Source organism: Aquarana catesbeiana, linkage group LG01 (assembly GCF_042186555.1).
Source record: "Aquarana catesbeiana isolate 2022-GZ linkage group LG01, ASM4218655v1, whole genome shotgun sequence".
Classification (NCBI taxonomy): domain Eukaryota; kingdom Metazoa; phylum Chordata; class Amphibia; order Anura; family Ranidae; genus Aquarana; species Aquarana catesbeiana.
The window spans coordinates 704533582-704553331 of NC_133324.1; the positions used below are offsets into that span (position 1 = coordinate 704533582).

General features: G+C 37.4%; 1 protein-coding gene across 2 annotated transcripts in view; it reads left to right on the top strand.

Moving 5' to 3' along the window:
• The window catches only part of PCDH10 (protocadherin 10), a 97573-nt gene extending 79699 nt beyond the window's left edge, over positions 1–17874 (top strand). The window contains exons 5-6 of one of the 2 annotated variants that reach the window (XM_073603802.1): positions 9041–9081; positions 17233–17874. In XM_073603802.1, the coding sequence (XP_073459903.1) occupies positions 9041–9054 (14 nt within the window). In that variant the 3' untranslated portion in view covers positions 9055–9081; positions 17233–17874. The remainder of the gene's footprint in view (positions 1–9040; positions 9082–17232) is intronic. The other variant, XM_073603798.1, reaches the window with a different exon arrangement.
• Positions 17875–19750: the final 1876 nt, after the last annotated feature.

Below are 19750 nucleotides of genomic sequence, written 5' to 3' on the forward strand. Positions count from 1 at the left end.
GCAGAAAAATGAATGATATTTTAACAGTTTCTGTTTCAACAAGAGACGCAATAATTTTATTTGAGGAGTTAGCATTATAAAATTTTAATTTTTTGCATGCATTGAGAGAGAGCGAGCGAGAGAGAGAGAGAGAGAGAGAGAGAGAGAGAGAGAGAGAGAGAGAGACAGAGACAGAGAGAGAGAGAGACAGAGAGAGACAGAGAGAGAGTGTAGTTACATAATGTTTTGGAACATTTGCAAAATAAGTAAATAAACTTGAAAATACATCCATACAATGATAAAATAAGGAAAAATGTATCTTTGATAATTTAAAGTTCTTCAGTGACCTGTGTAAAAATTAAAAGTCATCAGCTACAAACGCTGTAGCTGCTGAACTTGGAGAAACAGACACTCACTTGGCTTTGAATCATTGCACTATACTATTTTGTGATGTGATCTTTCTTGAATATTATTATTATTATTATTATACAGGATTTATATAGTGCCAACAGTTTGCGCAGCGCTTTACAACATCAGGGAAGACAGAACAGTTACAATACAATTCAATACAGGAGGGATCAAAGGGCCCTGCTTGTTAGAGCTTACAATCTAGAAATAAAAACCATTTGGATGAAAAAAATGATCCTTGGTGTGCTGGCGAATGCATAACTACTTATCGCACAGGTTCCAGTATCCAGCTGGCGGTCACTACAGCACCCAGTACCTTAAAGAGCTCATTCCAGGAACGTGTGCGATGGGAATATGGACTGTGTCTACAGACACTCATCTTTCCCAGCATCCGGCACTGTCCTCAACCAGCCTGTTTCTTCATCGGGATTTGGTCCCTGGCACCAGCATATTAACTGTCGACAGCCAGTTGTGACTGCATACAGTTTTGCAGCCGGCTGTTTACTGTGCATGTGTGAGCTGCACTAAATGGTACTGCAGCTTTCTGGGACTTTTGAGGTGTCCCAGAAGGCTGCGGGGGTTGGAAGAGGGCCAAAATTTCCCTAGGATTGCCGTGGCAAACTGACCGGAAGTAGGCACCTGTCAAAACCAAGTACCTGCTCCCCAAAAAATAATGATGTGCCAAATGTGAGGGAAAGGGGGGTGGGAGAGCTGATCTTCCCCTTTTTGGTGAAGTTTAGCTTTAAGCTTAATATCATTTAAAGCATATATTCTTTGTGATAAATACGTTTGTTCCAAGTATCCCTTGGTATTATTTTTGTTCAGCACATATTTTTCAGCACTGGTTTGGATAAAGTAATGAGGAGTTACAAACCCTGCCAGGTTTTATTGTAGTCTCGGTCCCCATTAGAGAGGTTCACGCCAGTAGTATGATAGTTCTTGAAACTACTGTCACAAGGACTGTAATTCACGATTTTTCAAATTTTTGAGTTGTTACCAGATTAAAAATAGAAAAGAAAACATTCTTGTTCTAGTGATTACTGTGTAAGAGGGGATTTCCACTCTTTAAAGAGTGTCATATCTACAGGATATGGGTTTTTAGTCATGGGCTAGCACAAAGGAGACAATGCTACAATAAAAAATCAACACACCGTATAATTCTTTATAACAACTTGTTTATTTTGGAAATTAAATTTTGGCCACAATGTTGTTCAAGGGGTAACCTTATAATGCAATGAACTTCAAATAATTATAAAGCCATCTTGGCTATAATACATCACTCAAATTTACACTGTGTCCATCCAGACAATGCTGGACGACGATTCCCCACCGACCGAGGCCAATAGAGAAACCTTTGGCTGAGGTCCCCCCAACATCGCGGCCCTTTCAATTAAAGTTTGAAGTCCCATGTTGAAAATGTCCAGACCTATGTCTGACAAGTGGACTAAATCCTTCCTAAATAACCCCGGAACGAAACCTTCCAGCTCAAAGTGGCGGAAGGACACACCTCCCGAGGACACTAAGAAATTATGTATGGTCCTATTTAACCGTCTCCGGATCTTATCCAAATAAAATAAATTCCCAGAAGGGGACCAAAGGAGTCTAGGAACCATTTCGGAGAAGGCTAAATTGGTATTTGGAACAAAAGTTTAATGGAATAAATATCCCTCTTCATTTCACAAAGGAGTTCCCATGTTTTAACTTTACCAACATCGTTTGCTCCAACATGAAGCACTAGAACTTGGGGAGAAGGCCAAATTGCGGATAATTGAATTAAGTGGTCTTTAAGATTACGCCATCTGAGGCCCCTAACTCCAGACCATAACACCTTAAAGACATTACTATCCAAACCTAAATTGTTCGTATAAATCCTGGATGCAGCCTGATTTTCAGCCCAGAAAATGTAGGAGTGGCCTACTATCCAGATTGTGCATACAGAAGAATCTGAAAATAGAAAATCACACAATTAATAATTCAGGGCGAACATAAATTTTATATCTACTACTAACCCACCTACCAACCCGTTTTTGACCTTCAGGAGAGAAACCCAACAAATTGACTGTGGTGGCGGCCCCTATTCTAAACGAATGCGAAGAGAATCCGAGACCCCCGAGGTTGAGGCGCTTGAGACATGCGGATACAACCGCTGAGAATTGGTAACGAGTCAAAGGGGACAAATCCTGGTGGATAAAAAAATGAACTGTTAGAGAAAGGCCTCACTGACATATAACTGGCCGTATGTGACACCGGGCAAATCAAGTTATTGGGGGATTTTCTTAGATATATCCACTGACCATTGCCCAAACCAAAAGTTTTGGACCGGCAGATAAACAAACTTAAGCAATCGGATTCCAACAACACATGAGAAAATAGCAGAAAAGATGAAGATGACCTGTTTTGCGCAGTAAGTTCTCCAACTCTGAGGGCACCAAAAAAGGTAACCGAAAAGGCTGCCCTGAAAAGCAGCAGTGCAAATTCGGCAAAACAAATCTCTTCTAATATAGATAGTAATTGGCTTAATAAATTAACTGAAATGGGACGTCTGGCATCCTGGGAAGGGTGTAAATTCTTGAAACCTTTAAGGACCTGGCTGACCTGAAAAAAGGAAGATAGGGCTGGCAAACCTGCAAATTTTAGAAAAAAGGAAACACCGGCCAACACCTTGCTAATAGAGGCAGGCCTAAGACCAGACTGAATCATAAAAGACACAAAAGCTAAAGAGACATACGCGTTCACTTCCAATTTATCTATACTCCTGCTAGAGCAAAAAGAACACCATTTGGACCAGGCCAGACTATATTCCAGCCATGTCTTACGTGCTACAGAGTTCCTAAGATGCGCAGAGATCAGTCCCAGATCAAGCCCCAGAGGAAATCCGGGCACGGGGTTCCACACTGATCCGCCGATGGGGCCAACTCCCGGAATCTTCGCAACTGTAAACGAGATAAGGCGTCAGCTATGTTATTATCAATCCCAGGAATATGCTTGGCTTTTAACCAGATATTAAATCTCATGCAGTGCAACACCAAAAAACGTAAAAGTTTGATAACTAGCCTTTGATTTGGAAGAAAGCATATTGATAGCAAATAGAACACCTTTATTATCCGTATGAACAATAATCCTACGATTAACAAAGTGTTCTTTCCAGATCACAATAGAAACTATAACCGGGAATAACTCGAGGAGGACTATATTGTGCAAAATGTCTTGCTGCAACCAGCTGGAGTGCCATCTAGAGGCACACCAGTGGCCATCAAGAAAAGCGCCAAAACCCGATGAACCGGCGGCGTCTGTAAAAAAGTTTAACTGAAAATCATTAGTAAAAGATTGCTGCCATACTGTGGACCCATTGAAATTGCAGAGAAAAGAATCCCACATTTTTAGATCTTCCTTAACACTCTTAGAGATGCGGATATGAGAACCAGGGTTCTTAAAACCTCTAATAGCTAGAGAAAAACATCTGGAAAAAATTCTAGCTATGGGAATAACCCTAGCCGCAAAAGCAAACAGACCCAAAAGGGATTGGGCCTCTTTTAATAAAACTTTGCGTTTTGACAAAAATAAGGAGATCATTATTCTCATACCGTGTAATTTATCCTCGGGCAATCTGAACTCCATTGACAATGAGTCAATAGTGATGCCCAGAAATTCTAAAGAGGATACAGGGAGTACCGTCTTCTCATGGGCAATGGGAATACCGAAGGAGTCACAAATATGAAAAAAATTTTTTAGCAATACCGAACATACTGGGGAGTCTGCTGGACCTAAAAATAAAAAATCGTCTAAATAATGCAGAATACCCCCGACAGGGGAACATTCAGACAGAACCCAATGCAAAAATTTTGAAAAGGACTCAAAATAAAAGCATGATAACGAGAAACCCATGGGCATACATTTATCAAAATAAAATTGTTCCTGAAAATGAAAACCCAGGGAATTGAATCCTTGTGGATGCACCGGTAGCAGGCGAAAGGCAGATTTGATGTCTGCTTTTGCCAACAGCGCACCGTGCCCAAAGTGACGTAAAAGTTCTAGTGCTTCATCAAAGGAAGAGTATGACACTGGGGCTATAACCTCTGCAACCTCATCATTGAGTGAAGCATCCACAGGATATGATAAATGGTGAATAAGCCTGAAACTACCCCGCTCTCTTTTAGGAACAATGCCCAATGGGGATATGCGAAAATTTTTAAAAGGTGGGCAGGAAAAGGGGCCAGCTACTCTTCCTTCTGATACCTCTTTAAAGATTTTTTCTTGTACAATTTCAGGATGACACCTAGCAGAGCGCAAATTCTTAACCAAAGTGCATCCAGACCCTGAAAAGGAGGGAACTAAGAAACCGACCTCGAAACCATCAGATAGCAGCCGCGCCATCGTGCGGTCTGGATAGAGATCTAGCCACGGTTGCATGCTTAGCAGGCTCACTGGGGTCCTGGCCTTTTCCACCAGCATCACGTGGAAAGGATGGGAGGGAAGCAACTGATGATTTTTTGAAACATCTATTCGCAGAATGGTTCCCATTGCAGAAGGAGCACTCATGCCTATACCTGCAGTTAGATAAGAATCTGCACTGTCCTTCATTAAAGGCAAAACAGAAACCTTTACGAAAGGCAGTTTGTGGGCTAGGCCCCGTTCTAGGTGTGAACTGCGGCTTTTGCGGAAGCATGAGATTCAACCATAAACCCACATCCTTACATCCCCATTGCAAGGAAGGGTGAACTGCTAATTTTTGCCTGAAATTCTCATCATAGATGAACCAGGCTGAACCGCCAAAATTACGAAATGCTTCAGAAACTATATCCACGTGTTGAAAAAGGCCTGAGCATTTCTCAGGAAATTGTTCTCCCAACACGGATGCAAAAATGCAAAAGGCCTGCAGCCAGTTCTGAAAGGTTTTAGGTACGGCCCTGCGCCTATCCTCTTCTGTGCGCTCATCTGATTTCTTGTCAGATTTAACTAGAAATTCCTTGGAAGCTGGCAATAAAGACAACAGATCAACAAATTCACCTCCCCAAATTTTTTCTTTGACAGAAGTGGATAAGTGGAAGCCCAGCGGTGATATTTCACATGGCATAAGAACCTTAAAGGAGGACTCTGCAACCATGGAATGCGCAGAGCGTGCAGAAGGCTTTACAGCTTTGCGAACCTGAACTGGCTTGCGGGCCATACCACCTGTATTATGTTTAAAATTCTCACCCAGGGGGTTCTCTATCACATTATGCCAAATTGTACTTATGTCATCACTTTCATACTGTTGTAAAAAATTCTCAGCTTGCTGTGAAAAAGCACCATGTAAATGTGCCCCTTTTAAATCATCAATAGTATCAGCATCATACAAAGCACCAGAAAACTGTGCACCCTCAGCCCCCTCAGCAAAAGCACCAACCGTGTGTGCCCCTTTAAGCTTTTGCAACATACCAGATAACGATTTAACAAGAGCATTAAATTCAGTGACATTAACATCTGAGAATGTCTCACCAGCAGGCAGACTCCTATTTTGCTCACTTCTGGCCGCAGCAGCTGCAGACTGAGTAGCAGTATTTTCTTTCCTTGGAGGTGCATTCCTGTGAGGAACGCTGCCAGCTCTCTCCTTTCCTTTGGGCTGAGAAGAAGCCTCCGTTCTCTGTCTCTTCTTTTTCCTCCCTGGCTGCTGGCGCGGACTGCGCATGACCGCTTCTGGCTTCTTTTCTTGGGCTGTGACATTCGACGGGCCGGGCGGAGTCTCAGCACGTCCATCCTCCAGGCACTGCATAAGCCACTCCTCACCTCCGGAGCCTTCGGCTTTTTCTATGAGGCGGCGGAGCAAGCTCTCTCTTCTCTCAGGTGAGCGGCGCTTCATGCTCCTGAGTCCCGGTCCGGTTCCACAGGGTCTGCTTTTCTAACGGCCGGACTGCCGCTTTTATCTCCTTCAGAAAGCGGGCTATGCAAACCGCCAATTTCCTCCAATCAGCTGCTTGTTGCTGTGCAGCAGATGCTGCTGCTGTAACCAATAGCAAACCTGTAAGAAACATAAGGAAACCTGCATCCCCTTTGAGCTCTCCCATGTTGGTCCTGCATATTGCATGGACCTGTCATTCTCTATGCTCTCCAAAATTTAACAGAAAAGTTTTGACTTTACAGTTAGGTTTTTAATGCATGTTAGATTTCATAGGTAAGGATACACAGTGGCTAACTTTGGGCATTAGATTTAGTGTTACTGAAATGCCCCATGCACACAATCAGACTTTCCGACAACAAAACCGTGGATTTTTGTTTTGAAGGATGTTAGCTCCAACTTGTCTTGCATACATACAGTCACACAAATGTTGGCCAACAATTATGAACGTAGTGACGTACAAGACATATGGGATATCTCCATTATGAACACTAGTTATATCTCTGGCTCGTACTTGATTCCGAGCATGCGTGGACTTTTGTCTGATGGACTTGTGTACACAGGATTGGAAAGTCCGCCAACAAACATTTGTTGATGGAAAATTTGAAAACCTGCTAGCCAACATTTGTTGGCGGAAAGTCCGCCAACAAATGTTCGATGGAGCATACACACGGTCTGACTTTCCGCCAACAAGCTCACATCCAACATTTGTTGTTGGAAAATCCGATCGTGTGTACGGTGAGGGTGAGGGTGAGGGTTAAATGTCAAGGATTAGGAGTTAAAGGAAATGTGTTGTGGTTGTATACATAATTCTTTGTTAAGTAGGATCAGGACTATTTTTTTTTTAAATTAATTTGAAATATTGCAAATTAGCATTTTGCATTCTCTTTTTAAGACAGAAGATAGAACTTTATGTTTCTTTCTACATATCTGAAAAAAAACTAACTAAAATATAATTGAAGACGTCATTAAAGCTTCACTTAAAAAGTTATGGCATAGGGTAAATTTGCTCTTGGTGATGCCTCCCCTTTTCAGTTGTTTTTATTGAAAGACACCTCCCACAAAGAAATATCACAGTGCTAAAGACCACTGGTCTCTTACACACTTGTAATGCTTTATTGTTCACAATACAGTTAGACAACTTAAGAAGAATATTCATGCTGCATGAAAGAAATACAAAAAGTAAAAAATATTACTGCACAGGTGATAACCTAAGTGAAATAAAGCCGCTTGCAATATCACAAAAAAAAAAAAAAACAATTGTGCAAAAACATACATAATTAAAATTGCAGTGCTAAATACATGAAGTTCAAAGTAAATCATTGAAAAATAGTCCATATAGTGCTTGAGCACTAAAGTGCAAAGTGACAGATGAGAAAAAAAAAAGGTTAATTGAAGTAATATCCAAAGAAATGTGATTGTTTGGATGAATATCCACCTGGTGCACCTCCATCATGATAATAAACAGGATGTGAGCTTACCAGATCTCTAGACTCCACGTAAGAGTCTAGACAAGCGTTTAAATAATGATCCAGCACTCAAACCAAATCCTCCTCAGTGGTTAGACCGGAGAGGAAGGAAACTTGGCTGGCCAAACAAACCCCTGGTGTTTCTCAGATAGGACCAATAAGGAAGAAAAAGGGGAGGGGGTCCACATAGTGTAAAACCATAAAACACTTTTTTTTTAAGAAAAGGTTCCTAAACACTTACAGCAATCCAGTGAATAGTCAGTGATTTAAATGGTAGTTCCCAGGATAAAAACAACTTGTATACAAGCTCAATTGGCATGGTTAGTTTAGACATAAACTAGGTCCTACATGTTTCGTCATATGTGACATCATCGGGGATATGAAAAAAAAAAATCTTTATACAAAAGAAAAATATTTTTTTTGCAGATCACTGTTGCACCCCAATTACTGTGACAGGTAAACCACCTCAAATTTTCTTTGTGCCTGTTGAATATCTTTTGAGTTCTTACTTTTTTGGCAACAGTCATACATAATGATGGTACTTGTTAAAACTCAGCCACATGATCCCACATCACAGGACACTCCACTGGGTCCAGGAAGATGAAAGATAATAGACAGATTCATCACAAAACAGCTCTAGTGACTGCGCCAAGAGGATGCCTTTGGCATTGCTAAAACCCTGTTACTATTGATTATATATTCTTTTGCAAGGTTGCACGTCACTGCGACTCAAGTTCATGCATTTAAAAAAAAATAATTTAGAAGCTTCAAGCTGATTTTTTTAAAACAAATGCAACCCTGTCAGCTCTTCAGAAGTGCTTTAAACCACATAACCTTCAAAGAAAAGATTAATTCAACCACATGTATTACAGATCAACAGAAAGTAGAACTTAGTGTACATGTGTTTAATAGGCACTTACTTTGTAATTAGTGAAATACAATGCAAAAAGATTCCAATTTATTATGTTATGAATCACAAGTAACAGAAAATAAAACTAAAGATCCTGACACACGAATATACACACATGCACACGTTTATGTTAAAGGTCAGATAAGACAAAGGTTTCAGGGTTATTAGCATTAGCTGTATTATTGCCACAGCACTGCATTTCCTTAACATTTATTTGTTATAGTTTTGTTATTTGTTGAATAAGAGAAAAGTGGTCTCAGTTACTGTATATCAGAAATCTACTGTAAAAAGGGTAATATTGTCACAGAACTGCTTCTACTTTAGGACTGATTTATTAAACTGCTTGAAATAAATGTTTTTGATGACTATACTAGCCAGCTTTATTCATTTGTTTCCTAGGTGCCAAAACATAATAAAATGATGGAATGTGACTGTCATAGGTAATACAAACAATTTTCATATATTTTCTTATCTCATTGAATAAATAAAGAAAAAAAAATAGGAACTTAACCCTTTTCCTAAAAATTATAACAAAGGCTTTTTATTTTTTGCATACATTATTTTTTCCTCCCTATTTTTCTCATAGTGGCTATTTAAAAAAAAAAAGCAGATGAATCTCCCTTTACTGAAGAGGGAGGCACTGGTGACGTAGCCTTGCCAGAATGCATCTTTGAGTCTCATCATCATCACCAGTGCCTTACCTAACCAGAAAGTGGAAAAACAATAATTATAAGTTAAAGCAGAAAAAATGTTTGTTTGACTAATAAACATAAAATAACTCCACATCAGCATGCAGCTATGATTTTAAGGGAAAGGGGTCAAAGTTCCATTTTAACTACAACAGCTAGAAACAGCTACTGCTGGTCATGATAGCTGGTCATGATAGTCTAGGTCTGATTCTCATCCATGTTGGAAGCTTCATGTTGTAGCCTTGGGGAAATGAAAGCTTCACAGTAGTGATGTAGAGGTTGATAGGGGGAACCCCAGCATCTAGCAGGGGCATGCTATCTGACACTCTCAAAAGTATTTCGTAGCTGAGGCATATGTCAGTCTATGACAGAGTAAACTTTCAACATACCTTCTGCTGGATTGGTGAGTATTCATCTTCTTATGTTACAGACTAATGTCAGTCAGTATTATTTTATTTTGTTAGTTATAGGTTCTTTTTAAATTGAGCATGCTGGTATACCAATTGGATAGAAGTTGGCTAAAGTAAGAATGAATGTTGTTATAATTTTTTTTTACTCATCTAACATCACATATCACGTGCCCAGGAAGCCAATGAATCTGGTTGTCATTTTTACCTTTCCAGTGCCACATCATGGCTTTGTACCAAAATGTATTTTCGTTTATTTCAGTTAGTTTCAAAGCCAAGTGGAAAATATAGATTATTTTATTTGACTCTAAGGGTATTTGTTGAAATATGTCATGTTCATTGGAAATTTCAATAATTGTCTATAATACTTGCATCATTATATATATTTTCATAAGTGAATGTGCTTTTCTCTATATGGTTTGAACAGATAGGAACATTATCATATGTTACACAATTACAGTGAAGCTATTTAATTCTGGACAATAGGAAACTGGGGTATGACAAACAAACTCAGCATGCCTAGCTAAAAATGTGTAATTTAATTCTGTCTTCTAGATTGTGCAACCTATTTACACACATCACAATTTGTACTATACTTTGTCACTGTGCGTTTAATTATTGAAAACATTTTGCTTAAATAAATCTAAATCTGCTGTTGATTATTAATTCAAATATGTTTCTTGTTCTGATAACCTTATATTTTTTTTTATGTAAATTATGAATTAATAGGGACCTTGATGATTTATCCATTATGATTTATGAGCAGTAATATAGAGTACCGTTTTGTCTATGTTAAATTGATAAAAATGTCATCACCACTCTCTTAACATAGTCATTAAAAAAGAAGTATGGGTTTTTAAAAAAGCAAACAGTTATACTTACCTAGGTGGATGCAAAATGAATTCAATGCTGCATCTGTCGACGCCACTTCTAATGCCACGTACACACTGTCAATCACCAGATCTTTGCCCTGCCCCTCCAGGGCTCACTGGAGTGCAAGGCTGTGAAGAGGGCAAGAGTGGCTGACTCAGGCTCTCAGCAGCTTGCTGAGAGCCTGAGCCAGCAGCCGGTCCAGGCATCTGAGTAGATCCAGACTGTAAAGTCAAGATCGATCCAGATCCCGGACTGGCTGAGTGACGTCAGCTGACAGCGGACTTCCGCTGTCAGCTGAAAATGGGTCATAGGAGTGCAGAACCAACTGCACTCCTGTGATCCATAGGAGAAGTAGGGCCAAAAGAGCTTTGGCCCTACTTCTCTTTTAATATGCAATGTACAGATCAGTGCCTTATTCACTTTATTGTATTATAGTATCTGTGTGTGGCCCTCCTTCGTTTTAATACATTTGTTCTACACACCTAGTACATAAAGAACTAGAAGACAGTGATACACCATTTAAGTTTTTTTTTAAATAGTGAGTACAAATCTGGAATCTCAGCATTCATCCTATGCAACAATATGCTAATTTTGGCTGATATTGTCTGGAACATCTGTGACCTTAACAAAAATTGTACATAGAGTGAATTGATTTTCTAATCTGATCCCATTTATTCCCCAATTATAGTTCTGTAGGGTAAGGTTGTTACATAGTTACATAGTAGGTGAGGTTGAAAAAAGAAACAAGTCCATCAAGTCCAACCTATGTGTGTGATTATAAGTCAGTATTACCTTGTTTATCCCTGTATGTTTTGGTCGTTCAGGTGCTTATCTAATTGTTTTTTTAAACTATTGATGCCCCCCCACTGAGACCACTGCATGTGGAAGGGAATTCCTCATCCTGGCCGCTCTTACAGTAAAGAACCCTCTATGTAGTTTATGGTTAAACCTCTTTTCTTCTAATTTTATTGAGTGGCCATGTGTCTTGTTAAACTCCCTTCCGCGAAAAAGTTTTATCCCTATTGTAGGGTCACCAGTACGGTATTTGTAAATTGAAATCATATTAAGCGTCTATTCTCCAGAGAAGAAAAGTTCAGTGCTCGCAACCTTTCTTCATCACTGATATCCTCCAGATAACCTTATATGTTTTGTATGTAAATTATGAATTGATAAGGACTTTGATGATTTATCTATTATGATTTATGAGCAGTAATATAGAGTACCATTTTGTCTATGTTAAATTGATAAAAATGCCATCACCAATCTCTTAACTTCCCTGGCGGTATGATTATTTCAGATTTTTGCGTCTCAAAGTGGTACAATTATTTTGTATAGAAATTTGGCGTTTTATATTGTAGGCCTGTAATTCTTAGCAATAGCACACTTAAATCTGTCCACCAAGAGTCTAGTAGAGATCCCGGGTATGATGAAGTTTGAAACACAAAATCATAAATTATAATATAATAAATAAATATAAATAATTTAAAAAAATAATAATATAATAATAATAATAAATTACATTTCCCCACCATTCACTATCGCTCAATTCTGCAAGTGTTCTAATTTACTATCACTGTTTTCTAGCTGGTCTAAAGCCACTTTTGACGTAAAGGGACACTTTTTGGTTGCTATGGACAATCTCAAGTTTCCAGGCAGAAAGAACAGTATATATAATATAAAACTGCATGCAGGGCATGGGCCAAAGCATTGGGGACAAAAGGGATGTGAAATAATTTCATACAGTACTGTAATCTGTAAGATTACAGTACTGTATGTGTTATAATTTTTACATTTTTTTAATTTGCCGCCAGGCTCCGCCCCCGTGCATCACAGGGAGCGATGCTCGCAGGGAACGGAGCCTGGCACAGAGAGGCTTCGGAGGAGGACAGAGCCCGCAGACACCATGGTGGGACATCGCAGGATCCTGGGGACAAGGTAAGTATACCACACCAGGATCCTGAGATGTAATCCTGAGTGTGGCTCGGGGTTACTGCTAATGGTGCTGAAATTAAACCCCGAGCCACACTTGGGAATACCGTCAGGGAGGCTACCATAGTCATTAAAAAGAAGTTTGAGTTTTTTAAAAAACAAACAGTTATACTTACCTCGGTGGATGCAACATTAATTCAATTCTGCATCTGTCCCCACCACTTCTAAGACTGAGAACCGAACAATCAAAGACCACTGATGACTCAGTTCTCAGTTTTTAGTGAGCAGTTTCCAGTTGTCTACTGGAAACCTAGCAAGGATGCTTATCTGACACAATTTTGCATGTTTTTGTGCTCATTCAAATATAGCTCATTTGCTAATCAAGACATAAATGTATGAGTTAACCACCCTGTAAGATTTCTAACCCTATACTGATGCATTATCCCAAGAAACTATTTCACAAGAAATAAGTAACCTTGCTTTTTAGCTTAAGGTCTGCCTTCATACCACAATACAAAAAAGCAATTTTTTTGTATTGTATTGCTAATTTAAAAATTCTCTCTAAATTATTTTCCAACTTTGATTTTCTGAGAGAAGAAAATGGATTGGTTTTCAATGAATTGTCACATCCTGCTGCTCTTTGCACAATGTTATTAGAGCCAACCAGTATACAGCCAGATTTTCCCAAATAATGCACTTTCCAGATTTGCTCTCTTTTACATGTTTAATCAGCGTTAATGAACAGACTGGGTTTTTGTATAATTGTTTATAGCCATATCTAATTCATATGCATTTCCACAAACCTATTTTGGTAGGATTTTTTTTTTTCCTTACGAAACTCACTTGGGAATCAGTTTGCAAAAACACAATCTTAATTAGCATAACATGACCTTGGAAAATAGTGCATGAGGAACAGAAATTCCATTTTTAAAAATGTATCTGCAGCACTCAGTATCCTAATGCTGGCCATTCTAAAATGCTAAATTTGTATACTAACAACTTATTTATCCTGGTAACTTCATGCTGATAAGTTGTATAAAATTAATGTATAGTATTTAACTTCTGCTTCAACCCTTAGCCCTTGATACAAGCATTCATTTGATTAAGTACTTACACAGATTTGTCTCTTAATTCCTAATTGCACTATTAACAGAACACAATTCTTTTAGGTTGTTACACTTACTACTAACCCCAGTTAGCTTTTTTTAACATATTTGCCTTATAGATTTTGGTAAAATAATTTGCTGAGTATAAAATACATAACAAAACTTCAAAATGATTGCCTTAATTTACACAATATATAAGATATATAGGATATATATAAGATATCAGATTATCTATCTATCTATCTATCTATCTATCTATCTATCTATCTATCTATCTATCTATCTATCTATCTATCTATCTATCTATCTATCTATCTTTCTATCTCTCAACATGCATTTAGCTTGTAGTATGTGATATCCAAATGGTGCTAGTCTTGTAAATGGTGCTAGTCTTGTAAATAGCAGCATACATGGGACAATACCTAATTTGAATTATCCTTAGTATTATTGAATTATCCTTAGTATTAAAGTATGTAAAGCAAAATGCTTTACATTTTATATAAGATGGAGAATGGTTAAAACCCATTTCTACCATCTGTTTCGCATTGGGAATGTTTCCCTGCACTTAGGTTCCTTTCACACTGAGGCGCTTTACAGGCGCTAAAGTGCTAAAAATAGCACCTGCAAAGCGCCCTGAAAGAGCCGCTCAATGCACTCCAGTGTGAAAGCCCCGAGGTCTTTCACACTGGAGCGGTGCGCTTGCAGGGCGGTCAAAAAATTCCTGCAAGCTGCATTTTTGGAGCGCTGTAGGAGCGGTGTATTTACCACTCCTAATTCGCCCCTTCCCATTGAAAATAATGGGGCAGCACTGCAAACCTGTCCGCAAAGCACCGCTGCAGAGGCGCTGCAGCGGCGCTTTGCGTGCGGTTTTAACCCTTTTTCAGCCGCTAGCGGGGGGTTAAAACCGCCCCGCTAGTGCCGCTAAAATGATGGTAAAGCGGCGCTATATTTAGTGCCACTGTACTGCCAGCGCCCGCACGCCTCAGTGTGAAGTAGCCTTATGGTCCTGTAGACACAATAAGAGAGACTCTCTCCAAAGTGAGGCCTCTTAAACAGTTCAGATTTGATCTTGCTTTCAGTTACAGTGGCCACCAAGACAAATAGAGAGGATGAATCTCCCTAGCAAGGACACAGACAGCAAAAAAAACCTGACAAAGGTTCTAACTCCTTACCATTAAAAATTAAGAACTAATCATAAACTAAAAAAAAAAAAAAAAAAGATTGTCTTTGATACATATTAAGTACATTTAAATTTGAGCTAAACCACATGCAAATTTTGGGGCCACAGTAGCTCTTGTCATAATGTCTTATTATCTTCAGCATAATGCACATTATGGCACTCTTACCTTCCAGAGATGTTATGTCACTCCAATACAGGTGCGTTCACTTCTCCCAGTCTTCTTTGGGGTTTAGAGTCTTTGGTCTTCCTGATTTGTTGGGCAGGGATGACCTAACTTCTTCACATGTGGGAGTTACCTCAGCACCCAAGGCATGTTTAGACTGTACTCGAAACTGGCAGGCTGACAGTCAAAGTAAAAACATTTATGTCAAAAGAAACATACAGAGGCTGATTTACTAAAAGAGCTGAGAATCTTCATTCAAGAAAAAGAATGAATATTAATTTCTGTTATCTAGTCATTTCAAAAGCAAATTCCTGATTCCTACTTATTTACATGATTGGATAATTGAAGTGAATATTTTTTTTCACAAAATCACAACAAGAAGGACTTATTTGTCCTCAAAGAATATAATAATCACTTTTTTATCTAAAGTATTGACAAAGTTATGGCTGAATACTGTAAACAGGTTCATAGCAGAAAAGTAAAAATTGCTGTTGTCCATAGGAGAGGTATGAGAGGGGAAGTGGTTAATTTACCTAAAGAGAACATTTTTTTTCTGCCAGTAAATACCTTATACAGCCCACTTTCTGTTTCTTGTCTGGTCGTTAGACTAGACTTATAACATCATGAACAGCTCTCTTCCTCACTCTTGTGAGAGTTTGCCAGGAAGGGAGGGAAGATGAGTCATAAGAGGGCCAATGAGAGCTTCAGGGCTGCAGAGCTGGAGGTGTGCCTCTGTGAGTCTGTGTAAATCCAGGAAGTGAATAGGCAGCAGCTTCAGCTGACCACAGTTAAAATGGCTACAGCCAGACTCGGTGGAAGGAGATTTCTGCAGCATATTTGGCAAGTACAGAATCACAGTATATATAAAATAATAAAGTGGTTGGAGGGAAGCTTCAGAATGGCAAAGATGTTTTTATTACAAATTATGTGAGCAGACTGCAGTTCCTCTTTAAGTTTCACTTTAACCATGAATACCACAGACTAGACCTTTTTTTTTTTAGAACATATGTAATGATCATATTTAAATGTGACTGGCTACTTTCAAGTAAAACAGACATTTCCTTTTCCAGATAATAAAAAAAGTCCTATTCCAAAATGACGGACAAACTATGATGGTTGCTTTAAGTTATATTACAAACAAACTTCATATTTTGTTTATGTGTCCAAGATACTGTTTTATTTCTGCTGAATATGAATAGCAATTTTCGTAAAAAACCATAACATGATGTACTAACAAGACTGACTCACAAATAAAATATGTATGTCTAGAAGCCATAAAGACCCTTTAGCATTTTATTTTAAAATATTTAGAATAATGCTGGCTTTCTCCCTCCTGGGTGTCTTATTAATGAATATAAGTCTATCAAGATAAAAAAACAAAATCAAGATAATTACTGAAAATGTTTGCAATTTTGAGGGAAACTACGCAATACAACTCATTATTCCTCTGTTCCTGTGACTCAGGATTTTACCAATTTTTTTTACCTACACGTATTCCTAAAAAGCATGTAATTCTAATTTACGGTAGTAAAAGTACTCCCTCTGGTGCGTTTATATAAAGCAGTAAATATTATATTCACCCCTTAGGTACCACAGTGAGTATAACAAGCAAGCTTTACTGCATATTCACACTTATTTTACTGTTGTGGGGTAGTAACACTTTAAGCCTAGTTTACACTTGCAATTGGGGGGGGCTTAAAAAAATAGATGATTGAACCACAGTTTTACCCCCCCCCCCCCCCCCCGCCCCCAATTGGTTATAAAGGCTGAAGGTTTTTTTCCCTTTACCTAATGCATTTTCTGCATTATGGTAAAAAAAAAAAAATCTTCAGAGTGCAGCTCCCCCTCCAGCCCCCCACTTATACTTACCTGAAAAAAAATATAGGAATTGCTTCTTTAATAAATAAACTCATGAGTGCCAAACACCACATCATGTACATGTAACATATTGGGATTTATTTACTAAAGGAGTGGAAAATATTCATGTAGCTTAAAGAATAAAGCAAAATTTATTTCACTTTGGTCATTTAAAAATGAAGGAAGTAAAATCTAGGTTTTTTTTTCTATTTACAATGCTGGGTATCCACAGTAAACATGGCCTCTGTGTATGCACTAGACTCTAGTGAATAATCACTTTGCTATGACAAGTCAGCATTATCTATTCCTTTAGTAGATCAAATTTAACTTGTGTGCACATTAGAATACTGCATTTTAAACTTTATCTGTTTTGTTGTTTTCCCATAGCACGAAAAAGGATATGCTAGTCAATTCTACTGGACTGAAGCAGCATGATTTGCACAAGTTGACCAACAAAAGCATCAACTTAATAGAATCATTATCTTGGCCATCTAGTGTGGAATCCCAGAAGGATTATAAGTCTGCTGCTGAAGACATGTCCAATATAAGGACCTTTCTGCTCTCAGCAGGCCTGAGAAATGAGTTGAAATGTGAAGGAGAACTGTTGAAACTGTGGAGGCGACAGACTTTGCCTCACTTATCAGTGTGTGCCTGTTTACAGCACTATATATCTTTCTTTCTCCAAAACATCACTGAGCCCTTTAGATGTTTATAGTCACCACAAGAAGCCAATCGTACAGATAGAACGTGCATTACAAATGCAATATCACTGTTTTAAACTTGACTGTTTTATATTATTTTTGTGTGATCAAGTGTTTCCCAGATTATCCAAACTTTACAAGAAAGATTGTGATCATGTTTTTTTTCACCCATGGGTCATTAAAAAGAAAAAATATTGTTTATCCACAGACCCATGGAATCTCAGAAGACATTCTGTAGTTTATACACCGTGTTGCAAAGTGTTTACTGTACTATTTCAAAGCTTCTAAATAAATATAAAATATATATATTATATAATTTTCTGAAAAAGTGGTACAATTTAGTTGATTTTTAAATGATTTACAACGCCCATGTGATGAAAACATAAGAAAATTATTCAGGTCCTAAATTATTTATTGTTAATATAATTATTAAATAGTGTTTCATAATTATAGATCTGGACCAATTCCTGTTCTCCATGTCAAAAGAAGCTGTAGGCTACATCAATTTGTATGGAACTCTAAATACCAAAGATGCAGCTTTCAAGATTGAGCACTATGACCTACTAAGGCATATTTTGATCTTCCTTATTTTATCCTGTGGATTTTAATTTTACAAGTATGTTTTATAAAAAAAATAGGATTTGATCTGTAAATGTTGTTAAAAAACAACACTGGTTAATCTGTACAGTTTGAAATTGTAAAATATGTATCTGAAGATTACTATTTTGAAAAACTAGCCCCAAATCATATAACTTACACGTATCTTTCTCTAGCATAGTTTTGTGGAAACTTGAAATATATACATATATATATATATATATATATCTTCTAATCTTGCCTAGAAATGTTTTTTAATAGACAAATCATGAAACATAGTGTTTTCAAATTCATTTTTTACACAGCAAGATTTGAAGCTAGGACCATTTCACATATTAAACACTTCAATATTATCTGTGTGTATGATAATATTTTTTCAGTGTAAAATTGTAATATATCTATATATCTATATAGATATCTAAATATATATCTATATATCTAGATATCTATCTAGATATATAGATATATAAATAGATATATATATATGCAGAGTAATATGTTTTATTAAAGACAAGTGGCTCATAAGGACAATCATTTTAAATTTAATTTTTACTTCCATGTCAAAAGATTCAGATATCATCAAAATATTAAAATGTTATTATTTTTATTTTATTTTTTCACATTCTAGTGTGTTTGTTGTAATTTTTGCCAGAGTTTACTTTTTATTTGTGTCAGAACAGTTGTCATTTGCTAGATGTCAAACCAAACACAATGTATTTTAAAAGGCAATAGCTTAAATTTAGTTACTTGTTTGGATTTTTATTGTGTGAATTCAATAAGTGAGCAAGTAGCTCAGGCTTTTAAAACCAGCATCTTTCTTTTATTCAGCTTTAGAACATTAGGCATTACTTAATTTGGCTATAAATATATACAAAAATTATTTTTTGGTTATCCCTTAGAAATGGGATGGGTGGTGTGCAAGGTATAGAGAGTGAATGACCATTTCATCCACCAACGTTGATACTGCAATCAATGTATAAAATAATAAACATCTGACATAAGCATTAAGTGAATGATTACAGATACAGGTTTAATGTAGAAGGTGTTAACTGATAATGTGCAGGGTATGTTTATAGGTGACTGAAAGAGAATTATCAAATGTTTTTTGGTCCATAGACTCTTATTAACTTATTTTTGCAGTAGAGTATGGGGAATTAATTTGCTGATTGTATTCAGCAATCCATTTAACATTTTAGTTAATTTTCAACCCTGCTGTACCATGTTTGGCCATTTTAAATTTAGCTAGTGCATCAACTATAAAAAAACAGCAATTGTTGGACAACTCATTCAAGAAACCTGTTGTAGTTGATATGTGTTGGTTTTCATTAAATTAAATTATTTTGTTAAATAAGTAATATTTTACAAATATGTATCTTACAATACCATTTGTGCTTATAGACATCCTGTCATTCTGTACCTCTAAGATGATCTAGATAATGTATTTTTAAAAAAAATGTGTGACCAAAAAACTGTAAGAGAGTAGGGGCCAGCTTTATGTGATTCTTCCTGTTATACATAATGATGAAATCCCTACTTAATTAACTACCTTAAATTGTATTACTGCTGTGGACAGCTCTAGAACATAATTGTCTACCTTAATGAAGTGT